This window comes from Argentina silus (genome assembly GCF_951799395.1).
Source record: "Argentina silus genome assembly, chromosome: 16".
Classification (NCBI taxonomy): Eukaryota; Metazoa; Chordata; class Actinopteri; order Argentiniformes; family Argentinidae; genus Argentina; species Argentina silus.
This window is the reverse complement of record NC_139670.1, coordinates 17457322-17475160: the sequence shown is the minus strand read 5'-3', so window position 1 is coordinate 17475160 and position 17839 is coordinate 17457322. Positions and strand designations below refer to the sequence as shown.

Sequence of the window (17839 nt, the reverse complement as noted above, 5' to 3'; positions counted from 1 at the left end):
AAAGGTTGCGTTCTCAATAACCCATTAACAATCTGGTAATAAACAAAAGATGGAAATACAAACTGATGCTTCAATAGGAAGATACACAATTATACAAACACAACAGATCTGTAGTAAATACAGACACATGTAGTAAAGGGACATTGTTCTTAAACACAGTTTTACAGTATGTACACATTCACAGGTACTCCTTTGAGTTGCTTTACTTGACCAACTCCTGTGCATAACACAAACATCTCAGATGTATTATTTGGAGAGTTGCTTACTCAACCTCTTATATTTTAGACTTGATGTTACTTCATTGATCTAACCTTTCATCTTTAACAACTTTAATGTTACAATGTAGGGTACATTATGCATCCCTGAGTAAGATCGTTCAACCTCAAAATGTTACAGAACAGTTGGGTGAAAACAGTGTAAAGTAGGTATTCTTCATACTACAGAGAGCAGCATCCTCGTCTGATCCATCTGGGCAGTCTGAGTGTCCGTCACACAGGAAGCTGGGGTAGGTGCAGTTCCCGTCCTGGCACTGGAAGCGACCGATGGGGCAGTAGCGGAACGGGCAGGTGAGAGGCTCGTCTGAGCCGTCTCCACAGTCTGACTGACCATCACACTTCCACCAGATAGGAACGCACCTGCAGAGGAAGGGGGTAAAGAAAGGTTAAGACTAGTCGTACCAATGGAGGTCCATGGCCGTGATGGGACACTGTAATAAAATAACTCTGCCGTTGTGATACCCATGTCCTCTGCCGTCCCTGACTTCTTCTAAATGTCTGTTTTTAACATAACAGCGTTTCAAAATCACTCATATAAAAAAAAAAGCATTTTCATGACTACCACGGCACTTTTTAATAGCCAACACGTCCAAGTTATGTTCTGAGGTGCAATTACACCTGCCCCTGAAGCACAAGTGCATTATGTGTTTACCAGATAAAATATAGGACATCTGGCTGAAAATTAATGTTGATTCTATTACCTTGTAGATATCGGTTACTTTCAGGCCAACTACCATTTTACCTTAGGGCAGAACCATTTTTGATAGTAATATGACACACCTTCCTTTTCATGTTGTTGGCTTCTAGTGTTAAACGAAAATAACAAATCACTTGAAGGGATAGTTCACTCAAAATACAAATGAACATAATCTCACACAAAAATAAAAAGCGGCAAAAGTGACATAAATACAAACTGACTTCTCATTGTCTCCACAGCGGAACTGAGTACTGGAGCAGTCTGCCACACACTGGATCTTGAAGCCAATAGAGAGGCCGATGAAGTGGTCCGGACACTCACACGTGGCACTGATACCCCCGGGAGCAATCAGACACAGGTGGCTACAGGTCAGGTAGTGCGTGGAACAGGGATTATCGCCTAGGAGACAAAAATCAGTGTTGACTCAAAAAAGCAGTGGTCAGCATTTCATTTATTAAGAAAAAGCAGCAGTTGCAATTTCTGGAGAAAAAGCACATGTTTCTGAGGTGGAGTTAAAACCATTGGATACTGCTGCCACAAATTCAGTGGTTCCTAAATGTTTTTGTGCTGAATCAACCTACAGAGGAGCTTCTGAAACAAATAAAAAACACTTCTTATGACCAACCAAATAAACAAAACCAATGATTAAAGCCATAAGTCTGTCTTTAACCATTACCAAAAATAAATTACAAGTACAATTACGAGGAAACAAGTACACAAATAAACAAGTGTCTATCCACTTTTTAAAACAACGTTTTAGCACTCCACCAGAGGCCAAAGAGCAGAGGGTAAAGTACATACTGCGAGGCTGTCTGTAAGGATGATACACATGGATATCATGCGGACGGTGTGTGTTGTTGCCCATGACGACTCGGCCAGCGCCAGTGTACTTGTGGGCCTTCTCTACGGTGTGTGTGTTCCAGTCGGTCCAGTAGACCCAATCCTCAAACATGGTGACGGCGTACGGGTGGGGCAGGGAGCCTGCGATGGCCCGGTGGCGGTTCTGACCGTTCATATCAGCATAACTGTGGGGAAAGTTAGAGAGGGGGGGATACGTTTCGGACACTTTTGCATATAGTACTTGAAGTGTGCTTGATTGAGCTTGTCAGGCACAACGGAGACAATGGAATAGTTACAAAGGTGCAAAGTCTGCGCGCAGATTAAGCTAAATCAAGTGCACCTCAGGGTTTTAGGGTTAGAAAAAATATTTGAATACCTAAGTCTGAACTGTAAGGACTGTTGATTGTTAGACTAGTCAGCTTAATGCAACTATGAAGAAAGTATAAGTACTTTTTTTTCGTATCAGCTCAATGACTACTCCCTGCCCTTGACACCCTAGATTTGGAAGTAACAGGATCCCTCAAGCCAAAGCCTGACATAATTTGTAAGGAAGAGAAAAGAGAAATTCTTTACCGCCTGACCTGTCAACTTTATCAACATGTAACTCATGGCAGCATTGACGTGCCTCCAAACATTACTTTACAATGTGCTTATACGATTGGAATCCTCCTATAAACATTGTTAAAAGAGACGTTTATATGCATTCTGGTTAAAGTAGTGGTTGGAGAGGGCGCTACAGTATGTTGTCCTCTTGGTGCTGGGGGATGGAACATCAAAACAAGTCAAGAATTCCTCAGGTCCTTAATCATTTGCCCTGTGATAATGGCATTGAAAAGCACAACCAAGATGTGACCAAGATGGCGGCGCGCATGCATCGCGACGCTCAGTGTCTCTCCAGAGTTTGCGAACTAGTAGTTATTTGCTTGTTTATCTTAAGTATTCTCGCTAAAAACAGTTTAGCGTACATATCGTACAGCCGACAAGAACTTCTGGACATCGGTTCCGGCACTCCAGTCATCTTTATCGACGATATACCCGAGATTAGCAAAACAGCGGGTCCAGCTAACTCCGCTACACCGAACGGAAGAGGCCCCAGACCGGCTCGGAAACGAAAACACAGGCGAGGGAGCCGAGGTGGGCTGAGAGCTAGGCTAAAGCTAACTCCACACCGACTCTCACTACCTAGCCTTTTCCTTGCAAATGTTCGTTCCCTGGCAAACAAGATGGATGAACTGCGGCTGCGGATCACCACCCACAAATGGATTATGGACTGTAATATCATGGTTTTCACTGAAACCTGGCTCAACAGCGAGGTTCCCGACAACGCTATCGAGCTAGCAGGGCGCTGCGTTCTCCGAGCAGACAGAACAGCAGGCGACTCCGGTAAGACCAGAGGTGGAGGTTTGTGCATTTATGTTAACAAGACGTGGTGCACGGACACTACCATCACCGAGAGTCACTGCTCAGCTAACCTGGAGTTTCTCATGGTTAAGTGTAGACCTTTCTATCTGCCCAGAGAGTTCACGTCTACTGTTATCACGGCAGCCTATATCCCCCCGGATGCTAATGCTAAGATTGCTATGAAAGAACTGTATGCTGCCATTAGCAAACAACAGACTCTGCATCCCGAGGCAGCCTTCATTGTCGCGGGTGACTTCAATCACTCCAACTTAAAGACTGTACTGCCCAAATTCCACCGAAATGTCTCTTGCCCCACCAGAGGAGACAGGACATTGGACCAAGTATACACCAGCATGGCTGATGCGTACAAAGCCGTTCCCCTCCCCCACCTAGGTCAATCAGACCACCTCTCATTGTTCCTACTGCCCAAGTACTCAGCACTCATCAAACGAGTGAAACCTACAGTGAGGACAGTCAAGGTCTGGCCAGAGGGAGCTGACTCAGCGCTCCAGCAGCGTTTTGGAAACACTGACTGGGGTGTGTTTGCCACTCAGGCCACCCATGACTCCCACACGGACATTAATTCATATGCCTCATCTGTTTTGGACTACATCAATTCCAACATCAGCAGTGTCACCACACTCAAGCGGATCACCACTTTCCCTAATCAGAAGCCATGGATGAACAGTGAGGTCCGACTCCTGCTGAAGGCACGTGACACTGCCTTCAGATCAGGGGATGCTCGGGCCTATAGCTCATCCAGGGCTAATCTGCAGAGGGGCATCAAAAAGGCCAAGCACAACCACAAGCTGAGGATAGAGGATCACTTCAGAAACAACTCTGACCCCCGACGCATGTGGCAGGGCATCCAGGCCATCACTGACTACAAACCATCTAACACCTCACCCCTCTCCGTTGACGCCTCCCTCCCTGATGAGCTGAACCACTTCTACGGCCGCTTTGACAGGGACAACAAGGAGGTGGCCATCAAGGCTGTGCTCCCTGCGGATCACCAGCCCCTCACTCTATCCCCCACCGACGTGTGTGCGGCACTGAGCAGGACTAACGCACGCAAGGCTGCTGGTCCTGATGGGATCCCCGGACGTGTCCTCAGGGCCTGCGCTGTGCAGCTGACTAAGGTTTGGACTGACATATTCAACCTGTCCCTAGCCCAAGCAGCTGTCCCCGCGTGCTTCAAAACCACCACCATCGTGCCGGTGCCAAAACACTCCACTGCAACGAGCTTAAATGACTTCCGACCAGTGGCACTCACGCCCATCATCATGAAGTGCTTCGAGAGGCTGGTCTTAGCTCAACTCAAGACCTGCCTACCACCCACACTGGACCCCTTTCAATTCGCCTACCGGCAGAACAGGAGTACAGAGGATGCCATTTCAACGGCACTTCACTCCGCCCTGTCCCACCTCGACAAGACTAACTCTTATGTGAGAATGCTGTTTATTGACTTCAGCTCAGCATTCAACACCATCATCCCCTCCAAACTGATCTCCAAACTCAGGCAACTGGGCATCAACCCCTCCCTCTGCAACTGGATTCTAGACTTCCTGACCAACAGGCCGCAGTCTGTTAGGCTTCACAACCACACCTCCTCAACCCTCACCCTGAACACCGGCGTTCCACAAGGCTGTGTGCTGAGCCCCCTCCTTTACTCCCTCTTCACCTACGACTGCACACCTGTACATGGCTCAAACACCATTGTTAAGTTTGCAGACGACACAACGGTGATCGGTCTCATCAGCAACAACGATGAGTCGGCCTACAGGGAGGAGGTCCAGCACCTAACAGTGTGGTGCAACGACAATAACCTGGCTCTCAACACCAAGAAGACCAAAGAACTCATTGTGGACTTCAGGAAGTCTAAAGCTGGCGCACACACCCCCATCCTCATCAACGGGACTGAGGTGGAGCGAGTCACCAGCTTCAAGTTTCTGGGTGTCCACATCTCTGAGGACCTCTCCTGGACCCTCAACACCTCCACCCTGATAAAGAAGGCTCACCAGCGTCTCTTCTTCCTGAGGAGACTAAAGAAGGTCCATCTATCTCCTCAGATCCTGGTGAACTTCTACCGCTGCACCATCGAGAGTATCCTTACCAACTGTGTCACAGTATGGTATGGCAACTGCTCGGCATCGGACCGGAAAGCACTGCAGAGGGTGGTGAAAACTGCCCAACGCATCACCGGTTCCTCACTCCCCTCCATCGAGGCTGTCCAGGGCAAACGATGCTTGCGTAAGGCACGCAGCATCGTCAAGGACATCTCTCACCCCAACCATAGACTTTTCACCCCACTCCCCTCCGGGAGGCGCTACAGGTCTCTCCGCACCCGAACCAGTAGGTTCAGAGGCAGCTTCTTCCCTGCGGCTGTCACCCTGCTGAACACGAACACTACACCTACCTGACAACCTACTACCCCCGCAACCCCCCCCCCCCCCCCCCCCACCCGGACAATTGCACTATTGCACTATTACTCCCCTCCCCTGCTCTTACTCTTACTCAATACCACTGCTCTTCTGTACATACCTGTCCATACTGTTCATACTGTTCATAATGCACATAATGCACATATCCTATATTTTCTTTAATACTACTGCACATACTGTACATACTTGTTTATACTGTTTATACGGCATTCCATATTTATATTTATTCTGCATCTACCTCATGTTACTGTTAATACATATATACTGCTAGACTGCATTACCTATACAGCTCATATGCTGCTACACTGCTCATACTGTAACTATTTATTCTGCTATAATGCTACTGCTACTCACATACTGCTATACTGCACTGCTATATATACTGCTTATACTATACTATATTATACTGCACTACTACTGATCATATATTGCACTACCTGTAAATACTGTTCATTGCACTTTCTGCTATTTTGCACTTCTGGTTAGACGCTAACTGCATTTCGTTGTCTCTGTACTTGTACTCTGCACAATGACAATAAAGTTGAATCTAATCTAACAACACAAATTATACTGCTAAAAAAAAAATGGCACTGTTCGAAGGTTTATCTCTGAAGACAGTGGTGTCGTTTGAGAACAAGGCATCAGCCTCAGACTTACTCGAGGAAGTTGAGGTGGGAATCGGCAAAGAAGATCTTGTTGGTGGTGTAGTCGATGGTCAGGGCGTTCGGCCACTCAAGCTTGGTGGTAACAATAGCGGTGGCTTTGGTGCCATCCATGCCAACCCTGCCAATGTAGGCCGTGTCTCCCCAGTCTGTCCAATATAGCCATCTATGTACATGGTCGGAGAGGAGAGGTGTGAAGAGGACAAGAGAGGGGGACAGAGGGGATAAGAGGAGGGACAATGGAGTAAAGGAAAAGGAAAGGAGAAGAGAATATTATAGTATGTCATCATATGTTCTTCTCGAAGAGAATTCAAAAATTCAAGGAGTGAATGTCTCTAACATTTGACGTTGTGTTTGTCATATTCCTCTCATGAAAATGTTGAGACTTGTCAGATCAAAACTGATTCTGTGTGAGACCTACTGTTACCATGGTGATTAATTCAAGTGACATGTAGGTTCTCTTTTAGGTTCTCTTTTTATTACAATGACTGAAACAGTTTGATTATTATATATATTATATACATATATATTTTAAATGTTTAATCTCAACACCTTGTAAAACATGTTTTGCTTTAGGATTTCTTCTAAACGTTTAGTATTCCAATTTTGTTTCAATGTTTACAGCCCATGAGATGCACAAGTAGCATCATATATTATATGTTATCCCGGATACCCACTATCTACAAGTGATCGATTTGAATCCTAAATGGTTGAATTCATGTGAGTTCTGGCCTGCCAGACAAGTTTGTCCTATAGTGCTAGTGTTCAGTGAGATGAAGAGTTTATTAATAGTACCCGTATTTGGGATTGACTGCCACTGCACGAGGGCGGACGAAGCAGAAGGTGTTATTGACTCCCACGCAGCCACTCAGCAGCTTCTTCTGAAAACGCCCGTCGAGCTCCGACACATGCACAGAGCCGTAGTAACTATCCACCCAGTACAGCTTCCTTTAAGACACACACACACACACACGCACACACACGCACACACGCACACATACGCACACACACACACACACACACACACGCACACACGCGCGCACACACACACACGCACACACATGCACATACACGCACACGCACACACACAGACAGCATGGATCAATAGGGACACACTTACAGATAATGTGACATCATATGTAGACACACACACATATTCCACTTGCAGATAGAAAAGTGTGGACATGTATAGACAATAAAACATCAAACCGTGTGTAAGACTGTGTAAGCTATCTGGGGACTAATCACGGGGCATGTTGTATTCTGTACTATTTTGAGACGGATTTACGAAGCTTTTGAACCAGGGCAAAGTTCACATCTGTCTTTTCTCCCAAAGGTAATAAGAAATGGCAGAACAAAAATAGGGTAGAATGCAGATTAAAATGATGAATACATAGAACACCAAGGTGCTCAAAAATCCATTTGAGGCCCCCCTTCCTCTGATGCCTCTCCCCTTGAACTCACCTGCCAACCCAATCAACCGCCAGCCCACTGGCCCCTCCCACATTGTGATCCGCCAACGTCTCCCTCTCACTCCCATTGAACCGCATCCTCTCAATCTTGCCCGCCCCTTCGTCGAACCAATACAGCCTCTTCTCATAGTGGTCGAAATCCAACGCCACGACGCTGGACAGTCCCTGCAGAACCACGCTCAGCTGAGACCCGTCCGTGGTCAAATTCCGAATGTAGTAGCGGTTACTGTACAACAAGTACGGGGCGATGCCGCTGTTCTGGCGGCACGTACGCTGGTCCGGCTCGCGAACGTAGCCCGGGGCGCACTTGCAGTGGTAAGAACCCACGGCGTTCTGGCAGATCTGGCTGCAGACGGCGGGCGTATCACGGCACTCGTCCACGTCCTCGCACGCCTTGCCGTCGGGCATGAGGCGGTAACCGGAGTAACAGGAACAGTAGTAGGAGGTCAAGGTGTCGTTGCAGAGCTGGCCGCACTTGTGGACCGACGGGCTGCGGCACTCGTTGATGCCTGGATGGACAGGAGGAGAGGATTCACATTCCTACACAACTCCTCTTCAATCTAACTCAACGTTCACGTCCACATGACAACAATAAATGCACCAAAAAATCCCTGCTGTCCATGTTTGAAGTTTTCAAGTTTGATTGGATTTCAAGTGCATTTTATATGAGGCAACGACACACAGAGAGAGGGGAAATAGAAAAGTGATCGACGAAGAACAAATGAAACTAATTAAGGCCATGGCCGCAAAGAAGTCAAAAGTTCAAGTCATTTCTACTTTGACAGACATAAAACGGACAGAAGGTTGGGCGTCATTGGTCCGCCCCGTTGTATGGATGTCAAACGACTTGAACGTTTAAAAGAAACGGACGCATCATCTATTCTTTGTGTATTTCATCCACTTATGTGGCCACAGCCTTACTGGTGGATCATTTGGTGGTCCTCTGCGGCTCAGTTGGTAGAGCATGGCGCTAACAATGCTTAGGTTGTGGGTTTGATTCCCACTGGGACCATATATACAAAAAAAATGTATGCACTCACTGCAATGTAAGTCGCTTTGGATAAAAGCGTCAGCTAAATGGCATATATATATATATAATTTCTGACTGTGACCAAAAGGCTCGCAAATAAATATTCAAATTGGGACTCCCAGTACCTGCTTATTTACAAGAGACTTTATCTCAAATGTGAGGTTTTTTATATTCTAAGAAAATAAATGCACCCACAGACCCTCTTCTCCCCCTCTCCCTCTCTTACCACATCCCTTCTCGTCGCTGTTGTCAGGGCAGTCGTTCTGTGCGTTGCAGACCTTGTGGATGTCGATACACTGGCCTGACTTGCACATGTACTCTCCCGGGGCACAGGTGGGCTGGGGGCTGCTGCAAAGGCCCTCGGCCTCGTCTGAGCCGTCCAGGCAGTCGCTCTCGCCGTCGCACGCAAAGTAGGCGGAGATGCAGTCGCCGTTGCCACAGGTGAACTGGTAGCTGGCGCAGGTGTCGTATGTGCAGCCTAGTTCGTCACTACCGTCCCCGCAGTCATTCACGTGATCACAGCTGAGGAAAGCAGATGTTTACAGTAAGTACATAAATATTGTTTGTGTGTGTGTGTGTGTGTGTGTGTGTGTGTGTGTGTGTGTGTGTGTGTGTGTGTGTGTGTGTGAAAGAGAGAGAGAGAGAACCAGAGAGAGCATACGAGAGAAAGAAAAATATTGCTACAGCAAAGGAGAAACACACACACATGATAATATGTGCACATCATCAGCAACACACAAACACACACACAAACATAGATAATTATAAGGCTGTTCAAGCATCTGCATGCACATGATGTGAGAGAAAACGTGGTCATCACACACACACACACACACACACACACACACACACACACACACACACACACACACACACACAACATAAACATCAAAAACACCAGATAAAACACACAAACATACTGGAAGGGGATAAGGATGCACAGGTTATTGGCGCAGGTAAACTCATTCATGTGGCAGGTACGGTTGGGGCAGTTCTGTAACTCGTCTGCTGCGTTGGCACAGTCTCTCTCTCCATCACACACGAAGCTCAGAGGGACACACCGCGGGTATCCAGGCTGCCAGGGCAGGGGGCAGGTGAACTGGTTTGAACTGCATGTTCGTAGTTCTAAGAATAAAGACACACACATACACACACACACACAGACACAGACACAGACACAGACACAGACACAGACACAGACACACACACACACACACACACACACACACACACACACACACACACACACACACACACACGACAGTTTCTCAAATGTTGGGAATTGCAGGTGCAGTATGCTGATGCTGCTAAAATGAAGCCCTTTTTCTAATCTTTTTTTTATTTTTTTTTTACTGTAACTATCCTCTAACCTTCAGCCTTACCCAAGCACTTCCCTTAACCCTTGTATATATTGTTGCATGTCAACAGAGTTGCAAATGAACTCCATTTATGAAAACAACATTTAGTGAAGTAGGTTCAGACTAAAAGCATTGTAGAGAGTAGTATTGTAAAGGGTAGTATTGTAGAGGTAGTATTGTAGTGGGTAGTATTGTAAAGGGTAGTATTGTAGAGGTAGTATTGAAGAGAGTAGTATTGTAGAGGGTAGTATTGTAGAGATAGTATTGTAGTGGGTAGTATTGTAGAGATAGTATTGTAGTGGGTAGTATTGTAGAGGTAGTATTGTAGAGATAATATTGTGGAGGTAGTATTGAAGAGAGTAGTTTTTGTAGAGGTAGTATTGTAGAGAGTAGTATTGAAGAGGTAGTATTGTAGAGGGTAGTATTGTAGAAGTAGTATTGTAGAGGTAGTATTGTAGAAGTAGTATTGTAGAGGTAGTATTGTATAAGTAGTATTATAGAGGTAGTATTGTAGAGGTATTATTGTAGAGGTAGTATTGTAGAGGTAGTATTGAAGAGAGTAGTATTGTAGAGAGTAGTATTGTAGAGGGTAGTATTGAAGAGAGTAGTATTGCCCTGTCTCACCACACTGCAACTCTGGGGCTTCGTCGCTGTTGTCCCAACAGTCGTTGTTCCCGTCACATGTCATTGACTGGGGGACACAGTTGCCATTGGTACAGGTGAACTGTGAAGGGTTGCAGGTTTGTATCTGGTCCTCTGGAAAATATAGAGAGACAAAGCTTAATATGTGTGTCCTGTGTATAGTATAATATACACAGTATATATAATAGTATATATATATATATCAATAGTATAGTAAAATGTATAATACATATTACTGTATGGCTTCTCACTGACACTGGCCGACTCAAAGCAAACGTCAGCAATTGCCTGGGGCCTCGAGCAGGGAGGGGGGCCTCATGTGAGCATGAAATCATTTAGGTAAATTGAGGCCAAGAATTGATCACATTAGATCAAAAAACACATGTTTCATCATATTAAAATGTCCTAAAAACAGCAGCCTAATATTCTCTCTTTGTTCGCTTGTCTTGCCCAGGCCTGCTATCTTGTCAATGTCTGAAATGCCGACACCATGTGAAGCGCAGCGCTCTCACATGCCAAAGGCGCGCCTCGTTGCAGTGGAACAATCTGACCGAATCAAAAACTCAGATACAAGGTAGAAAACCCTTGCTACACAACTGAGGTTGGTGGCATTTATTTAACAATAAGTCATCGTGACCACATCCTCCACAAATCAGACGTTTCATTCACTGAATTAGTAAGATTCCGACATGTTTACTCATGAGGAAGAATAAAGACCAAAGTTTCCACACATCATGCGAGTGAGTTTTTAAAACTGTAAAGTACGAAAAAAAAAAATTAAAACGTTGCTATGTGTGCATCAGCTTATTTTATTATTTTTTTAAATTGGGGGGGGGGGGGGGGGGGTAGATCAGCTTTGACAATTAATAAATACAATTTAAATCCTATCAGCTAGGTTGTATAATTTCTAGTGCCTTTTTCCCCTGCCCCAACCAACCATCCCCAAATTGTAGGACATTAAAAGAAAATAACAACCTGTACAAATTCCCATCTCTGCCTGCATGGGGTTCACAAGTGAATCAGCCAATTAACTATCCATTCCACATCCAATATCCGATGTCCCAGGTCAACCCACCTTTCCCAGTATATTAACATTTTACAATTTTACCTCGCAATACTCTATAACCATTCCATTGGTATAAATGTTGTCGTGATTTCCTTAAAAATAAATATTTTACCTAACAGTAAAATCAGATTCTGTTTTTTTTGTTGGCTAGTAGCCTATATTAAAAGAGCAAATGAATAAAAAAATGTGTCTTTGTCTTTTCATAATTTACTGTGTTACACTATTGCATGTTCAGCTTGCTTTATCATAATCAGTCATAAGACACTGGGCATATATTCACAAATAACAACTTAACACTTTGCTAGGTAGTAAGGAGGAACCCGCACAACTGCAAAGTACCACAGTACCAGGTTGGTTAGTAGTAAGATTTCTTCCCTAGCCCTTTGAAGATTCCTATGGGAACCGCCTGTTATGGTTTACTTGTGGGTTTCCTAGTTACACAGCTTTAGACTAGAAACTTACGGCAAGATGGTGGTTCATCCGTTCCATCAATACAGTCCCTAACGTAGTCACACACAAAGGAGCCGGGGATACACTTTCCCTCGTCACAGCGGAACTGGTCAGGGGAGCATGTCCTGCCCGCTGAAATATACCACACACACACACACACACACACACACACACACACACACACACACACACACACACACACAATATACCACACACACACACACACACACACAAATGCAGACCCGAAAAACATTAAACTCAAAGGTCAACGATAAGGTAAACCCTTTGCTCAAGCACACATGTCCAAATATGAGATATCACACATCACATTTTTACAGGACTTATAGTAACTTACCACAGAACAGAGGGTTCTCATCACTGTTGTCTCCACAGTTATTAAAACCGTCACACAAACTGTCGGAGTAGATGCAAATGTTGGTGGTGTCACACTTGATCTGTCCTGAGGGACATGTTCTGTCAGCTGTAGGGAGAGCGAAGCAGGCATGACAACTCTGAAGTAGGGTTGGACGATATCAAAAATGTTTTATCGACGATATTATTTTAGAGAATATCACCATACATGGTATATATACGATAATATACATACATACATACATACATACATACATACATACGTACGTACATACATACATACATAATATGTACATACATACGTATATATATATATATATATATATATATATATATATATATATATATATATATATATATGATAATATCGCTCATTGCATATGCATGCATATGTATGGCTGGTGTTGTAAATAGTCTGGTGAAACAAAGAGACACGTTCTCACTGCTAGATGTGCTTTGTATTGCAAAAATAGCAGGACACTACACTTGCAGTTTTGCACATATCTAGAGTTTTAAGCACTTTTACAAACTATGTCCGTAGGAGAACAATATCACAATATGCTCCAAATATCACAATCCAATCCTACTTCGAAGAGCAGAAGTCTGTTTCAGAAAGCAAACGCCCTTATCGGTCCCACAACTTAATGTTTTATTATGTACCGAACATCACATTTTCCCTTTGGAGATCAATACGGTGTGTGTTAAACTCAATTCAAGCAAAAATCCTTGCAGCAAAGATTATAATGGATTATTCCAAATGAAATGTTTGCAGTGCTGATCCCAAAAAGAGTGAATGTAAAATTGTTCACATGGGTAAGCACACGCAAGATATCAGAGTTATATGCTTCATATTTTCATCGACCTATCAGACCTAGCACAGAAAACCTGACGTTTGGACGATGTCTTTTCAGTTGTGGTCACTCACGACAGTTGGTCTCGTCCGAGGTGCCGTTATCCCGGCAGTCGTTGAAGCCGTTGCACACGAAGGTAGCGCTGATGCAGCGTCCGTTGGCACAGGTGAACTCTGTGGCAGGGTTACACGTGGGGAAGGGACAGCCGAGCTCGTCGCTGTTGTCCCTGCAGTCATTGGTGTAGTCACAGACGTACGACAGGGGCACGCAACGCCCGTTGTCACAGGTGAAGTCCATGGCTGAGCAGGTGTGGAAGGCTGGGAGGGGACGGAGAGACGGAGGGAGTGAGCATGAGTGTAAGGCTCTACAGTCATAGGACATTGAAGGTGTTGTGAATGGTGTGGTTGAAGAGGACAATGAAGAGAGAGCGTGAGGCTGGAAATGGGCTGGAGGGAGTAAGTAAGCAAGTGTTGAAGGCTATAGGTTAATATCACATGGAAATACAGAGAATACAGGTGGGAGCGTGTCAAATAGTTTTGACTTAGTTGTTGCTTGGTTTTGCTAGAATGGCTACTGATGGGAGTCTGATCGAGTGAGGTCCTCACCACACACTCTCTCCAGCTCATCTGAGTTGTCCGAGCAGTCACTGTATCCATCACACTTCCAGCGCACAGAGATACAGTTGCCATTCAGACAGGTGAACTGCTCCGGCTGACAGCGGTGGCCGTTATCACGGATACAGTCCCTTCCGTTGTTGGCCAGGTACCAGTTGCCCTGCTGGGGGCACTGACACTCTGGACCAGACGGACCTATAGGGAATGGGTTTGCGACATGATTATTAGAGTAGGACTATCTCGTTAAACCTCACCAGCCCTTTAACTAGCAATGACTGAAACAGTGTTAGCGAACTGACTGACGAGACAGAAAAATCTAAAGGACTGGATGATACTGTATATCCACCAATACATGACACAACCTATATACGTGATCACTGACCTGACACACAGAGGTGGCTACACCCTCCGTTGAACTGCTGGCAAGGGCTGGAGCAGCTCTCCTGCTTTGACCGAGTGTACGCATGTATGTCGTTGGGTCTGTACTGGAGGTCCTGGGCCACGACGGTGACCCCTGACCCGTCGTCCTTGCTGGCACGGTAGACGGCACGTGTGGTCCAGTCGGTCCAAAAAATGTCCTGCTGGAACACGGTCATGGCGTAGGGGTACTGGACCCCGCTCACAATCATCTGGCGGTTCTGACCAGTCAGAGTGGACCGCTCAATCTTATCCCTGAGAGGGGGAAAGAGATGGATGGAAAGAAAGAATGTTAAATGTTACAAATGTAAGCTAGGAATTTGTTATAAGAAATGGATGGATAGCCCAAAATACAGTGCCCTGCGTAAGTCATGGGACAGTGAAGCATTTTTTCTTCTTTTGGCTCTACACTCCAAAAGTTTGGATTTGAAATCAAACAATTACTATGAGGTTCTCAGCTTCTATTTGATGGTACTGTATTTGTGTATATATTGGTTTCACCCTTCAGAAATTAAACCACTTTTTTATGCATAGTCCCCGTATTTCAAGCTACCCAAAAGTAATGGGACAGATTCATCACATGTCCAAATTAAGCACTCATGCTTAGTATTTGGTGTACAATCGTTTGCATGCAATAATGCCTGAAGTCTGTGACCCATTGACCCCACTAGACACTAGGTGTTTTCTCTGGTGATGTTCTGCCAGGCCTGTCCTGCAGCCATCTTCAGTTTTGAGGTATTTTTGCCTGAAATCTTCTCATCAGGAAATTAAATTGGTTAAAGTTCAATTGGATTTAAATCTGAAAATTGACTTGGCCAGTCAAGAACTTTTTTTTTTTTTCAAGAACACTTTTTGGCCCTGAAAAACTATGGTAACTGAAATGCTATTATAGTATGTTTTGGGTCATTGTCTTGATGAAGCGCCATCCAATGAATTTGGAGGCCGTTGCTTGTACTCGAGCAGACAACAAATGTTTCTGTACACTTCAGAATACATTCTGTTGCTGCCGTCACAGCAGTTACATCATCAATTAAGACAAGTTAGCCAGTTCGAGTGGCAGCTATACATGCCTTCACATTAAAACCCCCTCCACCTTGTTTCAGAGATGAGGTGGTATGCTGTAAATCTTGGGCAGATCCTTTTTTCTCCAAACTTTCCACTTGCAACCACTCTGGTACATGATAATATTCATCTTACCGTCCACAAGATCTTTTTCCAGACCTCTGCATGTATTTTTAATAACCATAAGTTACTGTAAGTGAAAATCCTTTTTGAGGATAGTGGACTAGTGGATTGCACCTTGCAGAGAAGTTTTGCATTCTGCAGATGGTGGTCTCTGACACATTCATGCCTATCTGCTGGAAAGTGTTCCAGATCTGTGGGACAGTTGTATTGGGGTTTTTCTTAATTATGGTGCATCCACTTCGGGCATCCACTGTAGAAGTCTTCCTTGGCCTACCTGCCCATTGCTGAGCTCACCAGTGCTTTCTTTCTTTTTTAATGATGTTACAAAATGTTGATTTTGGCAAACCTTTGGCTATGTTTCTGATTTTTCAGCCTAATAAAGGCTTCCTAGAATTTCATTTTTTGGTCCTCATGTTGACAGACACCAATAGCAGACACCAAAGGCAAACACAAAACCTAGAATCAATACTAGACATTGATAGCTCTCTTATGCCTGCACAAATTAGAACAGAACACACCTGACTTACCAGAAAAAAAAGAAAAAGAAAAAGTGTTATGCATGGTGAAACCAATATACAGTACCAGTCAAAAGTTTGGACACACCTTGCCAAGAGTGTGCAAAGCTGTCATCAAAGCAAAATGTGGCTACTTTGAAGAATCGAAAATATAAAACATATTCTGGTTTGTTTAACACTTTTTTGTTTACTACATAATTCCATATGTGTTCCTTCATAGGTTTGATGTCTTCAATATCAATCTACAATGTAGAAAATAATAAAAAATAAAGAAAAACCATTGAATGAGGTGTGTCCAAACTTTTGACTGGTACTGTATACACAAATATCATCACATAAAGGCTGAGAATCTCTACTTTAACCTCACAGTTTGTTGTCAATTGTTTGATTTAAAATCCAAACTTTTGGAGTGTAGAGCCAAAAGAAGAATAAATGATTCACTGTCCCAGTAGTTACGCAGAGCACTGTATATGGTTACAGTATTTCTCACTTTATTGTTTGTAAACAATGTCCTTATAAACAAACAATATACAGTATAGCTTTGAAATATGTTTAAAACTATAATTTCAATAATATTATCATGGCTGTTAGAGCATCCAGAGCTCTGTCTATGATTTTGAGAGTTGTCACATATACCCAACCCCATCTTTTCTTCATATCAAATGAAGTGGCAGGGCTAAAAAAACTAATTAAGGATTGCACATTTAAGGCTGGTATCAACAAGGGCAGTGTTTATATAAAAAATATAAATACACATATTCTTAATACTTTATTCTGAGTGAATATTTCTCTCGGCTTACAGAGAGGCATCAGCCCAGTAGAGCATTCTCTCCTCATAGTCCAGTGACAGGCCGTTGGGCTGAGACAGACTGGTGTTGATGATGGGCACACGGAAATTTCCACCCAGTGTAGCTCTCTCTATCTTAGCAGGACTCCCCCAGTCTGTCCAATACAGATATCTAGAGAGGGGGAGAGTGAGAGGAAGAGAAAGACAGTTTTAACACAGCTTTATTTTACACTTTGTGAAAGACGGCACTCCTTGCCTTCTCAGAGTATGACCATAGCAACAATATGTTCTTCATTGGAACCATTGTTAATTTATGTGACATAAAAAGGCTTAATGTTTAAAAAGTCTAAATAGTGTAAAACATCTGACAGTCATTTAAAGTTGAATTTAGTTCTCACCTTTGAGATACATTTGAAATTTCCCAATCAGAGCAAATAGGCCATAGGAATGAATCAGATATCAGGCACATTCGAGTACAGCTCAAAAAGAATCAATGGTATGAAAAAGTAGGAAAAAAGTGGGAATTTAAAATTAGTTTTGAAGTTAATAGGTTTAGGCTGTGCTCACGGTGGTATAGGCATGAATAGGATTTTATGAAAATTCGAGTGAAGCTGAAAAAGTGTAAATAGTATAAAAAATCTAAATCTAAGTTCTTTAGGTGGAATCAGTCTACACAGAGAGAGAGAGAGAGAGAGAGAGAGAGAGAGAGAGAGAGAGAGAGAGAAATGTAGCAGAATGTACACATTACCTAATACAGCACATCA

The 17839-nt window shown here is 44.0% G+C and overlaps 1 protein-coding gene across 1 annotated transcript in view; it reads right to left on the bottom strand.

The window, feature by feature from the left end:
* Positions 1-17839, bottom strand: part of lrp2b (low density lipoprotein receptor-related protein 2b) — a gene marked incomplete at both ends in the record, with an annotated part of 85070 nt that overhangs the window by 15024 nt on the left and 52207 nt on the right. The window contains 15 exons of the mRNA XM_083688220.1: positions 439-635; positions 1194-1371; positions 1774-1997; positions 6312-6482; positions 7112-7264; positions 7781-8297; positions 9045-9340; positions 9739-9943; positions 10801-10932; positions 12347-12466; positions 12690-12815; positions 13632-13874; positions 14163-14366; positions 14554-14843; positions 17089-17247. Coding sequence (XP_083544346.1) covers positions 439-635; positions 1194-1371; positions 1774-1997; positions 6312-6482; positions 7112-7264; positions 7781-8297; positions 9045-9340; positions 9739-9943; positions 10801-10932; positions 12347-12466; positions 12690-12815; positions 13632-13874; positions 14163-14366; positions 14554-14843; positions 17089-17247 — 3215 coding nt within the window. The remainder of the gene's footprint in view (positions 1-438; positions 636-1193; positions 1372-1773; positions 1998-6311; positions 6483-7111; positions 7265-7780; positions 8298-9044; positions 9341-9738; positions 9944-10800; positions 10933-12346; positions 12467-12689; positions 12816-13631; positions 13875-14162; positions 14367-14553; positions 14844-17088; positions 17248-17839) is intronic.